The sequence below is a fragment of the Balaenoptera musculus genome, chromosome 11, assembly GCF_009873245.2.
Source record: "Balaenoptera musculus isolate JJ_BM4_2016_0621 chromosome 11, mBalMus1.pri.v3, whole genome shotgun sequence".
NCBI lineage: Eukaryota > Metazoa > Chordata > Mammalia > Artiodactyla > Balaenopteridae > Balaenoptera > Balaenoptera musculus.
Genome location: NC_045795.1, coordinates 97,021,485 through 97,041,823, shown reverse-complemented (window position 1 = coordinate 97,041,823; position 20,339 = coordinate 97,021,485). Strand labels below are relative to the sequence as shown.

The following is a 20,339-nucleotide window of genomic DNA, read 5'->3' as shown; positions in this document are numbered from 1 at the left end:
CCTGGCTTTTTCAGTGAATGATGCCCACAAATGAGAGCAGGCCCAGATGGAGTTCACATTAGATGGAGATGTTCCTTAGGGAACAAGGGAATTCCCTGTGTTCCCGTGGCACTCAGTACAGTACCTGAGTGGCTTTTCTTACTCAGTTTCATAATTAGCTGATTACAGACTCATTTTCACCCTAACGGACTAAGTTCCTTGAGGGCAGAAGGTCTAATATATACCTATCATCTCAGTGCTTGGCACACAGTATACACCTAATGTTTGTAGTAAGAAAATAAACAAATGCTAGGACTACAGCTATGTACTCTATTTCTACCACTACACAGGCTGCAGTAATTTTGTTCAGCAAATTTCAGTTGAAGAGGTTTAAAAGATTCTTTCTCAACACACTGCCTCTTACCTGGATGTGACTGCTGGCTTCATGCTGTTTGCTAAATGCCAGTGTGCTGAGAATATAGAAGAGTTTTCGTATTTGCTGGGGTGACATATTATCCAGATAGTCTAGAATGCCCTGGGAGAAAAAAAATGCCAATGATGAGATTAGCAGGTAACATTTTTTTACTTTAAATAAAAAAATTAAAATCCTCATAAGAGGCACACACAGATAGCCAGGCATCTGTTAAACAAAAGCTCCAGTTCTCTAAAACTATGCTCAGAGCCCAAAGGGTTGATGTTCTGCTTAGCCATGCTAACATACCTCCTCCTAGTTCCCCCTATTCTTTTTCTCCACACTTCCCTTTTTCTTAGTGAAAACAATATTCTGCCAAAAGTTATGTCTCTGACCTTATTTCTCAGCTTCTACCCCACGAATTATTTATTCATCCTCTACAGATATGGAAAGAGTCACAGGGGAGCTACTTACTATTTGACCTTGGGCAAAGCCTCAGTTTTCTCATCTGTAAAATGGGGATAACAGGGCCTACATAGTTATCTTTCAAAGCCCAGACTTGATTATGTCAAACTCTCATTAAAAACCTGTAACAAGGGACTTCCCTGGTGGGGCAGTGGTTAAGAATTCGTCTGCCAATGCAGGGGACACGGGTTCGATCCCTGGTCGGGAAAGATCCCACATGCCACAGAGCAACTAAGCCCGTGCGCCACAACTACTGAGCCTGTGCTCTAGAGCCCACGAGCCACAACTACTGAAGCCCACACACCTAGAGCCCGTGTTCCGCAACAAGAGAAGCCACCACAATGAGAAGCCCACACACAGCAATGAAGAGTAGAAAAAGCCTGCGTGCAGCAACGAAGACCCAACGCACTAAAAATAAATAAATAAATGAATTGGAAAAAAAAAAACAAACAAACCTGTAACAAGCTCCCTCTTGTCCATAAAATAAAGTTGCAACTCTTTAGCATAGTATTTAAGATCCTTCATAATCTGGCCCTGTCCTATGTCCTCACCTCCCACCACCGCTCACCTTATCCTATCCGCCAACCATGCTAATCTACCTGTCATCCCTCAGGCACACCATGGACGTGGGTGGTGCCAATTTGCTTCTGTTCAAACTGTTCTCTGCCTAGATGTACTTCCCTTACTTTTTCTTGTCAAATCTCTATCCTTCAAGAATCACTCCAATGTTATCTCTTCTTTGAAGACTTCCCCAGTTAATTATTCCTGCTCTGGTGTATCTATAGCACGTTATTAGAGAATTCATCACGTATTTACAGTGACTTACTTAATGTGTCTTACTTTCTATCATCAAAGGCAAAGACTAACTTTTATATTCACAGCACCCAGAATAGAGCCTGGCACACAGTTAGGTAAAAACAAGTATTCACTGAATGAATTAATACATAGATAGATGAGTTATTTTTTCTATTATTTGCCCCATCACCCTCACCTCCATATCACCTGCTTCTACCAATTATAGTGCTCAATATCTAGAGTACAAAATAAATTGCTGTTAACTAACAGGTATCAGGTACCTCTCAAATATATGCAAGAAAGAAAAATGATTCAGTACGTCAATGGTAGGACTAGATACCTTCACAAAGACAGCATTCAGCCTCATAGCAGATGGGTTTAGAACTACCAACTCTAGGAGGACATCCAATGCAGTATCAACTTCAGCTTCGTTCCCACTGCAGATATGGGTCACTAGGGCACCAATCACTTCCTATACAGAGAAGAGTCAACAGGACAGTGTGAAGCTAAAATACGGTATGGTCATCTAAAAGAGGTTCATGCCAGAGGCCATTCCAATCTCAACTTGGTTAAAATCCCAACCCACCCAATCCCATTGTCTAATTCTATTAACTAGTTTTCATTAACGTTAGATTCAGGAGGTTTAGGATTATGTCACTCTAACAACACTACCATCCAGTCTTCATTTATTTCCCATAATTTACCGGTGAGCACTGTCTAAACCCTCCTGATTTTGCTCCCTGGCGTAGTCTTTTTCTTTTTCTCATATGGGTTAAATATTACCCATTAAGTTGTGGTTGTACTTAATCTATTGAAATTTACTGAAAAGGTGGCACTCAAGGAGCTAAAAGTTTTTACAAGTTAGACTTGTATGTTTCAAGTAAACATGGGTCATGATGTTGTCTCTAAGACATTAAGATGGTTCCCCCCAAAAGTTTTAGATGTCATTCTCCCTTTCCTTTATACTGCTGCTCCACACTGAGTCACATGGTTTTCTCAAGTGCAGCAGCTATCTCATGCCAGCTGAGTCTATAGCTCTGTTTTAAATTTTAAAAATTTTGTCTTCATTTTTAAAAGTTCCATTCAAATGTGCTTTAATGTTGTTAATAAAGGTATAGCATATATAAACAATACAAAATAAGACACTTTGTTCTTTGTTTTCATAATCACTTTCCATAAGTACAGCCCTCCCTGACTGGATATGTGCTACTAAATTTGGTGTCTCGTGTTCATGGGAACAGGGTTAGGCCCTCAGGCATTTCTCCTTCATTTCTTTTCCACCACACTTTTTTCTAGAGAACAACTCCAGGATCAACTGGCAGTTGATTATTTAGAGCTAAGTTTAAAACTGCCATTACTGTACTGTGAAAATTGCACGATAACCCCAGCCCTTTAAGCCAATGTTTGTTTGAAGCAGACTGGAGCTGGACCTTATTTTAGACTCAGAGAATTTTAAAGCTCAAAACACAGAGTTAGATCCTCAAGTCCAATCTCTTCATTTTGAGACTAGGACTAGAACTAAGTTTTCCCAACTCCCAGTTCAGAGTTCTTTCTCCTTCAATGCCTTCCAAATGAGAAGAAATAAAAACATCAGATCACATGCAAGTCACCTGGAATTGCATTTCTTTCCTTTTCCTTGTTCCCTCCTTCCCAAAATAAACATTTCAACATACCTGCTGGCAGTAAGTGTCAAAAAAGATAAATGCATATTTGTATATGAGACTGCCAAACAAAATTATGCTCTGGTCTAGGGAGTGCAACAAACTCTGCGCCAGTGACAAAACGGATGGACAAATATCCTTAAGAACCTTGAGGAGGGAAGAGTAGAGAGAAATGAAGCTGTGGGAGAAACTTAGTTATAGCATCTAGAGTTGCTATTGCTAACTCTTTTAAGATGTCAGAGTTCTTCCCAATTCTCATTTTAACTTAAGGAACCTTAATCTTTGTTTTACTCAGAATAATCCTTCACCATTCTCAGTTTCTCTCAGGATCAGTGAGATTCAACATACGGATAAGAATTGACCTGTAAGCTCAAGGAAGTTAAACCAGAAGCCTAATAGCTGGTAATCTGTTCCTATCTGCCCAGTTTGGAACTAGAATCCAGATCTTCTAAATCCCAATTTCCTCACTTAATCATACTGCCTCCCTGGGGATATAGCAGGTCTCCTCTGCCTTGGTTATGATTTGAAATCAGTCTATAAGGTTCAATGCTAATTAAACTGATTTCTTTTAAAGAACATCAAGAGGAGAACTGATCATGTCCTACCAAAAAGGTAGTAGGTGGACATTAATGGAACCAGAATAAATAATCAGTTATTAAGTCCAGTTTCTTTACTGATATCATCACAATTTAAAAAAAAATCTTAAATTAAGCACTGAAATTGGTATAATGCTTTACTGAGGAAAATGCAATAAAAAATTATATATGGTTTCTGCCCTACGCAAAATTATAGCCCAAAACATGTATCATAGCAGAAATAAGCAAAGAACTGTAAGATAAAATAATACAAACTTTAAATCCATTCCTAAATATAAAGTCTATTTATGTATGTATGTATGTATGTACGTATTTATGGCTGCACTGGGTCTTTGTTCCTGCGCACAGGCTTTCCCTAGTTGCAGCGAGTGGATGCTACTCTTTGTTGCGGTGCACAGGCTTCTCATTGTGGTGGCTTCTCTTGTTGTGGAGCTCGGGCTCTAGGCGCGAGGGCTTCAGTAGCTGTGGCTTGCTGGTTCTAGAGCACAGGCTCCGTAGTTGCGGCGCACGGGCTTAGTTGCTCTGTGGCATGTGGGATCTTCCCGGACCAGAGCTCGAACCCGTGTCCCCTGCATTGGCAAGCGGATCCTTAACCACTGTGCCACCAGGGAAGCCCATAAATATAAAGTCTTAAGACGCAGCTACATATTCTCATTAGTTCCTAACTCAGGTGCTAAACCTCTGGTTCACCCAGTTTTCTAAGAAGGTATATACACTATTAATATCCTGAATATTCACCTGGAAAACACCATTCCTAGATTATAAAATTCCAATTCAAATGGTTTATATTTCAACAGGAATGATCATCTCAGGGTCATAGTGTTGAATGGCTAAATAGTGATGGTTCAATACATACAAAATTATGTCTCTATTACCATTCCTCTGATCCTGTTATACTCAGGAGTTTTTAGAAACTACTTAAAACAGGATACAGAAGGCAAGTTTATCAAAGTTGCAGATCATAGAGAGCTAGACAATTAAAATGATTAACATAAAATTAAGATTCAAAAGTCTCAATGGGCTTGAACAATGGGCTGAAACTAATAAGATGACATTTTATAAGGGAGCTATAAAAGTTTTCTATTCTAGGTTAAAAATAAAGCTATATAAGTATGTCATTAGAAGACCTGAATTGCAATATTTCCTATAAAAAAAGAATTTGGGGTTGAGTCTAGTAAGTTCAACATAAACCAATTTTGTGACTTTTTTTGCTAAAAACATGAAAACCGATCTTAGTTTGATTTGATTAACATCATAATGTCTCAATCAAGGTAAGTAATAATCCTACTATGTTTTGAAATATACTGAGCTCCCTGCCAAACATCTACACCCAGCAAAGCTGGTAGTGTCATGATTCCCATACTGAGTAGGAAAGGTTAAAACGACCTCTCTAAAATTTTAAGACTAATGCTGCCTGATTCTCTGACACTTACCATGTAATGAACATAGAATGTACTCTGTAGCAGCTGTTCTTCAAAGCAGCCTGATCGAATCTTATTTCTTAGCACCCTCTCAATGTACTTCTTTGTCTGAGTGTTGGTGCTATAGATGATGAAGAGCACTGCCAGGTCAAGAATCTGCTGTCAATAAATATGCAACAACACGAAAACAGTTTAATAAATCAGTACATTTACTACAACAAAACAGCAGCTCTCAACTTTTTCCCATTAAAACAAAGAATTCTCATTTGCTCAACATCCTCTCATGGGAGCACCTATGTTTTCATAAAACCCAGAAATATTTTTTAGAGAAATAAAGTGCCACAACTATTAACCACTGGTACCTTTTAAAAAAATATTGGAATACAAGCAAAAGTAGTATTATTACAGAAATAACTTTGAATAGCTTCACATTTATTATGGAAAAAAAGATTAAGTCTCTTGCCAACTTCAGTATAAATTTTCATTATTATTAGGAAAATTACTTTGTGAAAAGTTGTAAAGTCTGTAAATGTCTGTCAAAATGAAAAAGGTTATATAAATTATGATGGTCATTTTCAGCACATTATATGGCCATTAAAAATGAGATAGGGGGGCTTCCCTGGTGGCGCAGTGGTTGAGAATCTGCCTGCCAATGCAGGGGACACGGGTTCGAGCCCTGGTCTGGGAAGATCCCACATGCCGCGGAGCAACTAGGCCCGTGAGCCACAATTACTGAGCCTGCGCGTCTGGAGCCTGTGCTCCCCAACAAGAGAGGCCGCGACAGTGAAAGGCCCGCGCACCGCGATGAAGAGTGGTCCCCACTTGCCGCAACTAGAGAAAGCCCTCACACAGAAACGAAGACCTAACACAGCCATAAATAAAATAAATAAATAATTAAAAAAAAAAAAATGAGATAGGGGACTTCCCTGGTGGCACAGTGGTTAAGAATCAGCCTGTCAATGCAGGGGACACGGGTTTGAGCCCTGGTCTGGGAAGATCCCACATGCTGCAGAGCAACTAAGCCCATGCACCACAACTACTGAAGCCCGCGCACCTAGAACCTTTGCTCCGCAACAAGAGAAGCCACCGCAATGAGAAGCCCACGCACCACAACAAAGACCCATTGCAGGCAAGAATCAACAATTAAATACATTTATTTATTTAATTATTTATTAAAAAAAGAGAGAGAGAGAGAGATAGGCTAGAGACTTCCCTGGCGGTCCAGCGGTTAAGATTCCACGCTTCCAATACAGGGGGTGCGGGTAAGGAAACAGATCTCACATGCCGTGTGGTGCGCCCCAAAAAAATATTTTTTTTAATTAAAAAATTTTATTTTATACACTGATGTGTATAAAACTGATGCCTAATAAGAACCTGCAGTATAAAAAAACAAACAAAACAACTAATACTAAACTTTCATTGGGTTATTTGTATGGAAATATGTTAATATAAATGTTTCAGACATTACATGAAATTTCTAAAAATCTTATATTTCTATTTGTATGGAAATATATATGGAAATATGTTAATATAAATGTTTCAGACATTACATGAAATTTCTAAAAATCTTGTATTTGTATGGAAATATGTATGGAAATATGTTAATATAAATGTTTCAGACATTACATGAAATTTCTAAAAATCTTATATGTTCTGGTATAATGTTATAAGTAATAATCCTAGTTATTACTTTAAAATGTATATCTCAGAAATAACTAATTTTCTTGTCAACTGCATTATTATGAACTTTCATCAAATCTTTAACCGTGGTCATTTTTAAGTCTTTTGTCATTTACAGACAGTTCTGGGTGTACTCTGATGATTTTGCAAATATGTTCCTATAAAAGGGTTTCATCTTCAAGAAATTCATGGAAAAGACTCTGACAAGTACAGGTTTCTGGTAACTGACTGTACTGCTGAACTGAATGAATAAGCATTTTCAGAACTCTAATGAAAAACTGATGAACTCATAAAAGTGCTAACAAAAGATCAAGATGAAAAAAAAAAATTAATTACATGGGACTGAGTGAACTGATGAGGATGAGTATAATTTTTGTGACTTTCTGTCTGAATTAAAAAAAAAAAAAAAAAAATCCCACAAGGACTCAGAGGCAAAGAATATACAAATCAATTTTCACTGCAAAGTAAAGGAGCTGTTACAGTGGAGGATTACTGGACTGAATGTCAATATTATGACATAGTATGAGTGTGTTTCGTGTTTGGTAATTGCAATCATTGTTGCTTTTGTTGTGGTCATCCATGTACAATGCTTGGTGTCAGTCTATTTATCTCTTGTAAAAATAAAATACAGTGTGTGTGTGTGAAAAAAAAACAAAACAAACAAACAAACAAACAAAAAACAACTAATACTAAACTTTCTTTGGGTTATTTGTATGGAAATATGTTAATATAAATGTTTCAGACATTACATGAAATTTCTAAAAATCTTAAAAAAAAAAAAAATTAAAAAATATTTAAAAAAATGAGATAGGCTATATTTTTTGACAAAGACATTCACAACATATTGTGAAGCAAAAGAAAGCAACTTGCAATAATCATAGTAATTCTATTTTTGTAAAAACAATATACAAGTACAAATATGTATAAGAGTGAGTGTGCCTGCACTTGCACACACATACAACTTGTATATGAATAGGAAAAAATCTGGAAGAATGATTATCCATGAAGAGTGGCACAGAGAGTGGAGGTAAACTTTATTTTACACATATTTAGATTACTTGTGGGTTTTTTTTCTCCCCAATTAGCTTGTATTACCTATGTTTAAAAAAAAAAAAAGAGGGACTTCCCTGGTGGTCCAGTGGTTAAGAATCTGCCGTCCAATGCAGGGGATGCAGGTTCGATCTGTGGTCAGGGAACTAAGATCCCATATGCCACAGGGCAACTAAGCCCGCGTGCTGCCAAGTACTGAGCCCAGTGCGCTCTAGAGCCCATGCGCCACAACTACTAAGCCTGCACACCACAACTAGAGAGCCCAAGGGCTGCAGCTGCTGAGCCTGTGTGCCAAAACTAGAGAGAAGACCGCACGACACAACAAAAGATGCTGCATGCCACAACTAAGACCCGACGTAGCCAAATAAATAAATAAAGAGTTACAGCTGCCAAGTAACAGAAAAATATTTTAAAAAAAAGAGAGAGAGAGAGAGACAGAGAAGTTAAAAAGTCAAGCAGGACAAAACAGAAAAACACAAATTACGTGGAACTCACACAACTCAAAAGCAAAAAAACAAACAATCCAATTAAAAGATGGACAGGGAATCTAAATAGAAATTTTTCCAAAGAAGACATACAGATAGCCAACCTCCACATAATGATGTTCAACATCACTAATCATAAGGGAAACGCAAATCAAAACCACAATGAGATACCACTTCGCACCTGTCAGGACGGCTATCATCAAAAGGACAAAAAATAACATATGTTGGCAAGGATGTAGAGAAGAGGGAACCCTTGTGCACTGTTGGTGGAAATGTAAGTTGATGCAACCACTATGGAAAACGGTACGGTGGCTCCTCAAAAAAATAAAAATAGAATTACTTGGGCTTCCCTGGTGGCGCAGTGGCTGAGAATCTGCCTGCCAATGCAGGGGACACGGGTTCGAGCCCTGGTCTGGGAAGATCCCACATACCGCAGAGCAACTGGGCCCGTGAGCCACAATTGCTGAGCCTGCGCATCTGGAGCCTGTGCTCCTCAACAAGAGAGGCCGCGATAGTGAGAGGCCCGCGCACTGCGATGAAGAGTGGCCCCCACTTGCTGCAACTAGAGAAAGCCCTCGCACAGAAACGAAGACCAACACAGACATAAATAAATAAATAATAAATACATTAATAAAAAAAAAAAAATAGAATTACTATAGATCCAGCAATTCCACTTCTGGCTACGTATCTGAAGAAAACAAAAAACACTAATTCGCAAAGATATCTGCACCCCATGTTCATTAGAGCATTATTTACAATAGCCAAGACATGGAAACAACCCAAGTGTCCACTGATGGAATGGATAAAGAAAATGTGATATGAACACACACACTCTCTCCAGATTATTCAACCATAAAAAAGAACGAATCTTGCTATTGGCAACAACATGGATGAACCCTGAAGGCATTATGCTAAGTGAAATAAGTCAGACAGAGAAAGACAAATAGTGTATGATTTCAATTATATGTGGAATCTAAAAAATAAAACAAACAAAAATGAACTCACAAATACAGAGAACAGATTGGTGGTTGCCAGAGGTAGGGGTAGGGAGTTGGTAGGGAGTTGGTAAAGGGGGCCAAAAGGTACAAATTTCAGTTATAAAATAAATAAGTCATGGGGGTGTAATGTACAGCATGGTGAATATAGTTAATAATACTGTATTGCACATTTGAAAGTTACTAAGAGAGTAGACCTTAAAAGTTCTCATCACAAGTAAAAAAAAAACGGTAGCTATGTATGGTGATGGACATTAACGACTTATTGTGGTGATCATTTTGCAATATATACAAGTAACAGATCATTACATTGTACACCTGAAACTAATATAAAATGTCAATATCTCAATTAATGAGAAAAGATATTTTAATAAATGTTAGATGTTCTAATTAATAAAAGCAAAAACAATAAATTACTTGAGACATCCTTTCACTGAAGGCCCAACTCAGACACCAAAATCGTGACAGATTATAGCAGAACAGAATACAGTTATTAAAAATGACAATAAAAGCACTGCCCTCGCGGTCCAGTGGTTAAGACTCCATGCTCCCAATCCGGGGGCATGGGTTCAATCCCTGGTTGGGGAAGATCCTGCATGTGGTGTGGCACGGCCGAAAAAAAAAAAAAGACAATAAATACAATGCAGAAGCGTGCAAAATGTTTATGACACAATGTGAAGAGAAAAAAAATCCAGAATACAAAATTATATTTATACAATGATCAGAAATGTGTAAAAACAGCTATGCAGGAGGTCAAGGGTTATGCAATAATAAAACCGTTGTCTTGGATATTTTGATTCCCTACCCACCCACAACCTGGCAACCACAAAAAATTATTGAGTTTTTCATTGTTTTATTCAGTATCACAGCAGCTTTTAAAATAGTCATCCAACAACTGGAAAATCCAACTAACAAAACTCTACAAAACAAGAGATTCCAACTAAAGAAAATCCTTAAAGGGAACCAATCAGTACACAAGAAATTCAATCATCTGTCTTCTTGACTGAAGAAAGTATCTCCAGATTTAAGACAGATTCAGTACCACTGCCCTGAGAGTAGATGGACTATTTGATTCAGTTCTGTCAGGTAAAGGAAAGTGAAACATGAAATGCCACTATCTTGACAATTCCATGTGGTGGGAGGAAGGGCAATCAGACAGACAGAGGGGCCTGAATACCTAACTCATGACCCAGGTGACTCTAGTCCTCACCTCCTCATGGGAGGGGACTCAGCTTCTTTGACTGCAACTCACTATGCCTGTTTGGAATGTTACTATTTCCCCTTATGGATATTTTATTTCATTTTACTGCCAGAATAAAGACCATCTGGCAAGTCACCCCTTCAGACCGTCTTCCTCAGGCAGCTAATGTTTATCAGAGCAGCTACGAAAGTCACAGAAGGGATGACTGGAAGGAGCCAGAGAAAACAGCAGGAAGGAAAGCCAGCAAATATCACTAATTTTACATCTGCAATACTTAAAATTCATAGTACACGAACATTACCTTGTGTTCCGACACTGAGGTGGTGTTTTCAATTGCCTGTAAAAACAAGGGTTACAAAAATATTACAACACATAAGAACACCTTTCGCCTTATTCAGCATGCTCTGTTCTCTTATCTGAGAACCAATCTGCCCATCTGGCAACCATCATCTATTATTTCTACTTGACTGACTTTTAAGACTCTTATTTCAACTATCTTTACTTACACATCTGTCACTGATTGCCACCCATTTCTTCCTCAATGTTTAAAGATCTCACTCACCTTAATCCAGGCTTCTGAAACGATTTTCTCATATCTAACAGCTGACTTTATTACGTCAAAGAGAAGAATAACACAGTCTTGACCGCTGTTTTCTTGATTTCCTGAAGAACTACAAGTAGCAGAGGGAAAAAAAAATCATTCTTCCACTTACCAGAGAGGAACCTGTAAGATCTGGGTTCCTGCTTACTAGCCATGTGCCTTAAAACAAGTCACAACTTCATGTGTACAATGGCTAGTAAAATTGTACTGCAGTCTATCTGGAATTGATCTGCAGAGCAAAGGGAATACACACACACACACACACATATACACACATACAGATACTTACACATAGAAATATGATTTGAAAAACTGTATAGTAGTACATGATTGTAATACTACTACCACTATTTGTAGTTGTTAAGTATTAAGATCTTCTGTCCTGGCTTCAGGATAAATGTCAGAAAACTTTCCTTGCCTATGTGAGAAAAAGGGTGATAACTGTCCATGAGTTTATACCTCGTTTGTCCTTTATTTTTCAACTTGCTTTGAGAAGCCTGCAACCATGATGGCAAAATACAATGCTGCAGATCCAAATTCTCCCGAAGCTCAGAAATTACCTATGGCAAATAAATATTAGCTATGTGTTCTGCTCATTCATAGCAGATAGGCACAATCTATTCTTTCAATAGAAAAACCATAACTTTCTCCTGAAAGACTGAGGAAGAAGTATTAAATTAAATGTATTGTTGGGACTTCCCTGGTGATCCAGTGGTTGAGGATCCGCCTTCCATTGCAGGGGACACAGGTCTGATCCCTGGTCGGGGAAGTAAGATCCCATATGTCACGGGGCAACTAAGCCTGTGTGCCGCAACTACTGAGACCACACACCCTGGAGTCCGTGCATCACAACCACAGAGAAGCCCACGTGCCCCAAGAGAAGAGCCCACGTGCCACAACGAAAGATCCTATGTGCTGCAACTAAGACCTCACACAGACAAAAATAAATAAAATAAAGTGTTTTACTTACTTAACTAATTAAATGTATTGTTAAACAAGGCATTTTGAAAAAGGCAGCTGATGAAAATAGCTAATGTGAGTATAGTATGCCATGTTATTTACTTTATTATTTTTAAAAATATTTATTTATTTATTATTTTTGGCTGCATCAGGTCTTAGTTGTGGTACGTAGGATCTTTTGTTGCAGCACGTGGGATCTTTCGTTGTGGTGTGCAGGCTTCTCTCTAGCTATGGTGCTCGGGCTCCAGAGCGCATGGGCTCTGTAGTTGTGGCACTCGGGCTCTGTAGTTGCAGCACATGGGCTTTCTAGTTGTGGTGCGTGGGCTCAGTAGTTGTGGCACATGGGCTTAGCTGCCCTGTGGCACATGGGATCTTAGTTCCCCAAAAGGGATTGAACCCGCGTCCCCTGCATTGGAAGGTGGATTCATAACCACTGGACCACCAGGGAAGTCCCCGTCATGCTCTTTAAAATTTCAGAATTCCTTCAGGCATTACACTGAAATAGCAAATATAACCTGTAGCAGCTTATACAGAACAACAAGTCTGGGTAGTAGCTCCATTCTCTCCCCTGCTGGATTAATCAGCATTATCAATTAGTTTTGGGACGGAGACGAGCAATTAGAACTGATTAATTTAAATGATTTATCTTGATGTATCTTCCTCAAGGTTAGTCTTTTTTTGACTTCTGAGTCTCACAAGGGCACCACTGCTACCCCCTGTACCTGCTAGGATCTAGCTGCCTACAGTGTTTGTTGGGAAACAGTAGGGTACCTCAAGTGCATCCGTGGCTGTTATGGAATGAAGAATGAACTTGATGATCATAGGTAAATCGTCCAACATGACAGATGACAGCTTACCCATCACTAACTTGCGGACCTAAACATAAAAAGCACAAAAACCTTACATATTTTCATGTTAATGCCTCAATCTAGTACTGACTCGATAGGTAAAATTAGAAAAATTATTTCTCTCACTCAGTTTTCTCACTTGTAATTTTGGAAGAAAAACGTCTCATTTTATTTTTTTTCCAAATTACAAGCTTTCAATTGTTAACGCTACAGCTTCTTCAAAAACAGACAGGTGATAAACGTGAAAGTCTTCTCTTAATTTTGGAGCCTGAATTTTCCACTGGTTAGAGGAAGGCATAAAAAGTTGTTATTCCTATGGGAGCAGTTTGTAACTATACAGGCAATACAGAAGATTTCCACTAAAACATACTGATTAAAAATGAGCAGTTATGGGCTTCCCTGGTGGCGCAGTGGTTGAGAATCTGCCTGCCAATGCAGGGGACACAGGTTCGAGCCCTGGTCTGGGAAGATCCCACATGCCGCGGAGCAACTGGGCCCGTGAGCCACAACTACTGAGCCTGAGCGTCTGGAGCCTCTGCTCTGCAACAAGAGAGGCCGCCATAGTGACAGGCCCGCGCACCGCGATGAAGAGTGGCCCCCACTCGCCGCAACTGGAGAAAGCCCTCACACAGAAACGAAGACCCAACACAGCCAAAAATAAACATAATAAAAAAAAAAAAATGAGCAGTTAGTCTATCATAGTATGGCATATGAAATTCACTGAAAAGAAAAAAGAGAGCAAACGTCATTCAGCATTGTTTCAAAATGAAATTTTCATTATATGCGATTGGTCCAAGGCAATGACTGACTGACATTGGTTCTGGGAAGCGAGCAAGCTGGCGCTCTTTCTGGAGAGCAGAGTCCTCCCTACCTTAGTCAGGAGCTTCGGCTCAAGTCGGAGGCTAGACAGGACATCCAGGATGGGGACAGTGAGCAGAGTATTCTCTGTTAGAAGGTCACTGTGAATAGTAGAAAGAGAGAAGGTGTGCAAATTTTAACAGAGCTGGGCAAATAATGACGGGAAAATCACTCAAGGTATAGGAAGAGAGGATATACTTAGTTTCAATTAAATTCTATTTATAGTATGTTTCATTAACATTCTCTTGATTTAAAAAAAAATACATGCTCATTTTGAAAAATTCAAACAATAAACAAAGCAGAAACAAGAAGCCCTACCTCATCATACCCACTACTCAGAGGAAACCACTACTGAGTTTGGTATATATCCTTCCTGAGAAAAGGAAAAAGAAAACCTACCACAATTACAGTGAAGTGTGATAAACATGATAGACGTACGTGTAGGGTGCTACAGTAGCACACAGTAGAGAAGGACAGTGATGGATCCTAAGAGAAGGTTATACAAAAGGACAAGCAGGCAAAGTGGGGTATACAGTGCTATACACAGAAGGAGCATCCTGCCCAAAAGCACAAAAGCAAGAGATCACTGGACATTTTTGGAGACAGCTTTACAGACAACTATAGAAAAGGAGGTATAACAAATTGGAAGTTTTTAACTACTAGGATAAATACGTGGTTGCATTAAAACAGAAATAAAATTATGTAGTGATATTGTTCTCCTCTTCTTCATTATTACCCTATCAATTAGTATTTTTCACATAAATGTTAGTAAGCAATGGATGTCTGCAATAGATCTGACACAGCAATGTGCATTAGAATGAATCATTTAGGGACCAAAGAAGTTGATGTTTAATAAGCTCCACAAACTATGTGGATGTGCAGTCATGATTGAGGACACCCTTGGATAGAGAAAATGTTAACAAAACAAAGGAATAATGTTTATGTCTCTGCAGACCAAATTTACACATCTAATCCTAAGCCAGACTTCATATTCATGACACATACACGGGTCTACTCAAATATATACTCATTATTAGAAAAGAAAGAAAGTATACAGATCTACTCAAATATACATTCATTGGGGCTTCCCTGGTGGCACAGTGGTTAAGAATCCGCCTGCCATTGCAGGGGACACAGGTTTGAGCCCTGGTCCGGGAAGATCCCACATGCCACGGAACAACTAAGCCCGTGCGCCACAACTACTAAGCCTGCGCTCTAAAGCTCGCAAGCCACAATTACTGAGCTCGCGTGCCACAACTACTAAAGCCTGCACACCTAGAGCCTGTGCTCCGCAGGAAGAGAAGCCACCACAATGAGAAGCCCACGCACTGCAACGAAGACGCGACACAGCCAAAAATAAATAAATTAATTAATTGTTAAAACCAGGGAGTTCCCTGGTGGCGCAGTTGTTAAGAATCCGCCTGCCAATGCAGGGGACAAGGGTTCGATCAGTGGTCCAGGAAGATCCCACGTCGCGGAGCCACTAAGCCCACATGCTGCAACTACTGAGCCCACACACCACAACTACTGAAACCTCTGCACTCTAGGGCCCACGTGCCACAACTACTGAGCCTTTGTGCTGCAACTACTGAAGCCTGCGCGCCTAGAGCCTGTGCTCAGCAACAAGAGAAGCCACCGTAATGAGAAGCCCGTGCACCACAACGAAGAGTAGCCCCCGCTCGCTGCAACTAGAGAAAGCCCACGCACAGCAACAAAGACACAACGCAGCCAAAAAAAAAAAAACACTCATTATTAGAAAAGCAAGTCAAATTCCATACCCTAGAAAGATGGGTATCATCCTCTTTTATAAAAAAAGAAACACATTATTACTACTCTTTTTATACTGCAGTGATAAGGCTCCCAAAGTGAAGTCTTGCTCAAGATGCCAACGAGGTGCTTACCCACCTGAGTTCTTTCCCTACATCAGCATGCTGGGAATCCCCTAGGATCTCAGGTAGGCTGGTGACAAAGTCATGCTGCAGGTACACTGGAGCAATACTGATCAGCTGCATGATCTTGGTGGTGAGATCCTGCAGTGGAGGAGACTATTAGAATTGTAACACTACCCAGAATAGAGAAAGACTTCCTACTCATGAAAAGTAGAGCTAGAATTATTTTGTGTACAATATGACAACTACACACACACTCAAGCTCAAAGCCTAAAATCAGAGGTAAGTGACCCAGAGATTTTCACACATGAGATGGTACATAGAAAAAAATAGGCTGGATGGCATATTATTTAATACTTTTTTTTTTTTTTTTAATTTTTTGGCTGCACCGAGCAGCTTGTGAGATATTAGTTCCCCGACCAGGGACTGGACCCGGGCCCCTGGCAGGGAGAGTGCAGAGTCTTAACCACTGGACTGCCAGGGAAGTCCAACAATTGGGGGTTCTTTTGCTTTTTTTTTTTTTCCCTTTTCTACTGTCTTTATTTCACTTAATCTTCACAACTGTATTCCCATTTTTTAAATGTAGGGATATGTGTTGCTCAAGGATACACAATTAATAAGTGGCAGGCCCAAAATTCCAGCCCAGATGAGATTCCAAAACTCATGTTCTTCCAAATAAAGATTGAGCCTTTGAATGTCTGACAAAAATTAGTAGAATGATTTAAGAACTCTGAAAAGAAATGGGCCTTAAGCAATAGGCTCAGAACAGATTCAACTTTACCAAGGTGCTTAGTAACAAGTAACATAATCCCAAAGAAATTTTCCTCAATGTGTAATTAAAATAACACATTTGCAGTGAAGTAGGATGGTTTCGGATCTCATTGCTTTTGAGAAATAAAACATAATAATAATCTCTGTACTTTGAGAAGTTAATGAATTCCTTCCAAATATTTAATTTATTTAATAAATGACATCCAGTCATCATAATTAGATACATTTCTTATTTTAGAGAAATTTAATGGGTGAAATAACCATGGTTTTCAAATTATTAAAGCTAAAAAAGATAATGGATAGAAAAATATGAATTTTTTGTTTAGAAAGGAAAAAATACCATGCAAATGCCAAAAGTTTGGTTGTTAAGTGTGGAAAACATACTCTCTATAAATCCAAGAGACAGAAAAAGTCCCCAACTTACCTTACTATCCACAACTCTGTCAAGCCACTTCAGTTGATTGATGATGAGTCGAGGCATGTTGAGTCCATCACTGTTCATGCTGAATGTTAGGATGGATGAGAAGTCAGGAACGTAGCCTTTCTGACTTACACAGCAGCAAGCATTAATACTGCATGTAACATTTTCAGCCATTCAGTTAACATTTACTAAACACTTACCATCGTTGCACACTGTGCTAAACACACAGGTAATACAAAAAAAAGCATGAGACATATGCTTATGTATGTTGAGACAGATGTCTGGAAGAAGACGCACTAAACTGTTAGTGGCTATATCTGGGGAGGGTTTAGAGAGGGGAAGAAAGGTCTGGAGAGTATCTCTTAAAATATATGAAGAATTTAAAAAAATAAAGGTAACAAACTTTAACAAATTGAGTAAGATAAATTGTTTTTAAAGGTAAACAACTGGGACTTCCCTGGTGGTGCAGTGGTTAAGAATCCGCCTGCCAATGCAGGGGACACGGGTTCGAGCCATGGCCCGGGAAGGTCCCACATGCCGCAAAGCAACTAAGCCCATGTGCCACAACTACCGAGCCTGCGCTCTAGAGCCCGCGAGCCACAACTACTGAGCCCACGCGCCTAGAGCCCATGCTCCGCAGCAAGAGAAGACACCCCAATAAGCCCACACACCGCAACAAAGAGTAGCCCCTCCTCGCGGCAACTAGAGAAAGCCTGCGCACAAGGCCCAAAGCAGCCAAAATAAATTTTAAAAATAAATAAAATAAATTTTAAAACTAAATAAATAAAATAAAAGGTAAAAAACTAATTACATCAATGTGGTAAGTACCAAAAAATGCAAGTAATTTTTACCACTATGGAAACAGGTCAGATTTAGACTATGTCAAAGTACTAAAAACCATTTAAGGATGAAGAGAAGTTGGCTCAGTATTAGTATTATCATTAATATAACAATATTTATTAATAATCATTAATTATTATTCATTAATCTTCATAATAAATTATTATAAATAATTTCCCAGTATTATTTCCCCTAAAATGACAGTCTCTGCCTTCTTCCCAGCCTCCTATATCTAACTTTTGGACCACCTCCAGCACTTCTTGACAGCATTCTCAGTCTTTGTTTACTATAGACAAATTTAACTGCTAAAAAAGACTTAGCCAGGACACAAAGCACAGTGCAAGCCATTCAGGCAAACCATGAATCTCTAAAGATAAATCTTCAAGTTTACTATTGTTACATACAAGACCCAGAAGCAGCACATATTAAAAAGGAGGAAATAAAAATTACCTAAATCCTCTCACCCAGAGAGGTCCACCATTGATATATATGTGTATATTTATCTATGTAAATGTGTATGTATGTACCTTTTTTAAACAAAATACTGAGTGGAACTGTAAATACTGATTTGTAGCCTTTTTTTTCAATTAATGCATGGTATTAAATAATCCTCTTTATAATTTTTAATGTCCACATGATATTCCATTATGTGGATATACCTAATTTACTTAACCAATCTCCTACAGTTGAATATCTGTTTACAATTTTTGTTACTTTAAATGGTAATATTATTCATTACTGTTTTCATTCAGAGGTATTGCCTTAGGATAAATTTGGAGGCATGGCTGAACATTTAAGGGTATGCAAAATCTTAGGTTTTGATACACACAACCTACTGCCCTTCAGAGTAATTACATTGCTTTATATGTTTACCAGTGATATATGAGCATGCCTGTTCATCGCACTCAACAAGGGAGATCCTTTGAGAAGGAAAAAAATCTATTTACTGTTTGAAATTGTTGTCTTTGATTATTAATGAACTTGAGCATTAAAAAAAAGTGTTTAATGCTCTTATATTTCTTCTCCGTGAATTGTCTATTCATGACCTTTATCTACTTTTCTGTTAGGCTGTTCTTTTTTTCTCTTAGTTATTTTTTTATTATTACTATTTTTAAGTAAATTTATTTATTCATTTTTATTTCTGGCTGCATTGGGTCTTCGTTGCTGTGCACAGGCTTTCTCTAGTTATGGCGAGTGGGGGCTACTCTTCATTGTGGTGCGCGGACTTATCATTGCAGTGGCTTCTCTTGTTGCGGAGCACGGGCTCTAGGTGCGCGGGCTTCAGTAGTTGTGGCATGTGGGCTCAGTAGTTGTGGCTGGCGGGCTCTAGAGTGCAGGCTCAGTAGTTGTGGCGCACGGGCTTAGTTGCTCTGCGGCATGTGGGATCTTCTTGGACCAGGGCTCGAACCCACGTCCCCTGCATTGGCAGGCAGATTCTTAACCACTGTGCCACCAGGGAAGTCCCTTAGTTATTTTTTAAAGTAAAAAAGAATTTTTTTTTGGGCCACACCACGCGGCTTGCAGGATCTTAGTTCCCCCGACCAAGGATCAAACCCAGGCCCCAAGAGAGTGAAAGCCCGGAATCCTGACCACTGGACCGCCAGGAAATTCCCTTAAAGTAAATTTTAAAAAATGGTAGCACACATGAAGTATAAAATTGAAAAGGTAAAAGGTATTCAGAGAATATATAACTCCAGCCAACTGGCTCCACTCCTGGGAGACAACCACTATTACCCGTTTATTGTGTATCCTTCTAGGAATACATGGACATATAAATAGATAAAATTTCAAAGAAAGTCACCCCAGTAAAACTTGAGTAGTCATTTAAGAATCTGGAGTCATAATAAATACGATCTTCAGACATACCAATGATGCTTCAGAGCAACCTTTTCAGAGAGAAACATAAGTACACCAGGGTACTTTGAGCATTCCAGAGTAACTCCACTTACTTTTTGAAAAGAAATTCTGGCAACTTTTCAAATAAGATTTTGATAATGGCAGGCTAAAAAAGAAGACATAGGGAGTTAGGAGATTGTCTCGAAATGTACAACAGAAATGTATAATTAGCTGTAATTCTCTCCAACGAGAGTTCTTGGAGGAAAAACCCTGCTATAATTGAAATTCTCATTATAAGAATGTCCACCTGGCGGGAATGTAAATTGATACAGCCACTATAGAGAACAGTATGGAGGTTCCTTAAAAAACTAAAAATAGAACTACCATATGACCCAGCAATCCCACTACTGGGCATGTACCCTGAGAAAACCATAATTCAAAAAGATACATGTACCACAATGTTCACTGAAGCACTATTTACAATAGCCAGGACATGGAAGCAACCTAAATGTCCACTGACAGATGAATGGATAAAGAAGATGTGGCACATATATACAATGGAATACTAATCAGGC

The 20,339-nt window shown here is 39.0% G+C and overlaps 1 protein-coding gene across 6 annotated transcripts in view; it reads right to left on the bottom strand.

Annotated features, from left to right (window-relative positions):
• Window positions 1-20,339, bottom strand: part of FANCD2 (FA complementation group D2) — a 59,587-nt gene that overhangs the window by 32,968 nt on the left and 6,280 nt on the right. For 2 of the 6 annotated variants that reach the window (XM_036868714.1, XM_036868715.1), the window contains exons 7-18: window positions 19,878-19,930; window positions 17,092-17,170; window positions 15,913-16,037; window positions 14,021-14,108; window positions 13,073-13,177; window positions 11,801-11,901; window positions 11,303-11,411; window positions 11,042-11,077; window positions 5,342-5,488; window positions 3,325-3,459; window positions 1,992-2,123; window positions 404-514 (exon numbers count right to left, since the gene is read on the bottom strand). In XM_036868714.1, coding sequence (XP_036724609.1) covers window positions 404-514; window positions 1,992-2,123; window positions 3,325-3,459; window positions 5,342-5,488; window positions 11,042-11,077; window positions 11,303-11,411; window positions 11,801-11,901; window positions 13,073-13,177; window positions 14,021-14,108; window positions 15,913-16,037; window positions 17,092-17,170; window positions 19,878-19,930 — 1,221 coding nt within the window. The remainder of the gene's footprint in view (window positions 1-403; window positions 515-1,991; window positions 2,124-3,324; window positions 3,460-5,341; window positions 5,489-11,041; window positions 11,078-11,302; window positions 11,412-11,800; window positions 11,902-13,072; window positions 13,178-14,020; window positions 14,109-15,912; window positions 16,038-17,091; window positions 17,171-19,877; window positions 19,931-20,339) is intronic. The other 4 variants (XM_036868716.1, XM_036868717.1, XM_036868718.1 and 1 more) reach the window with 3 other exon arrangements.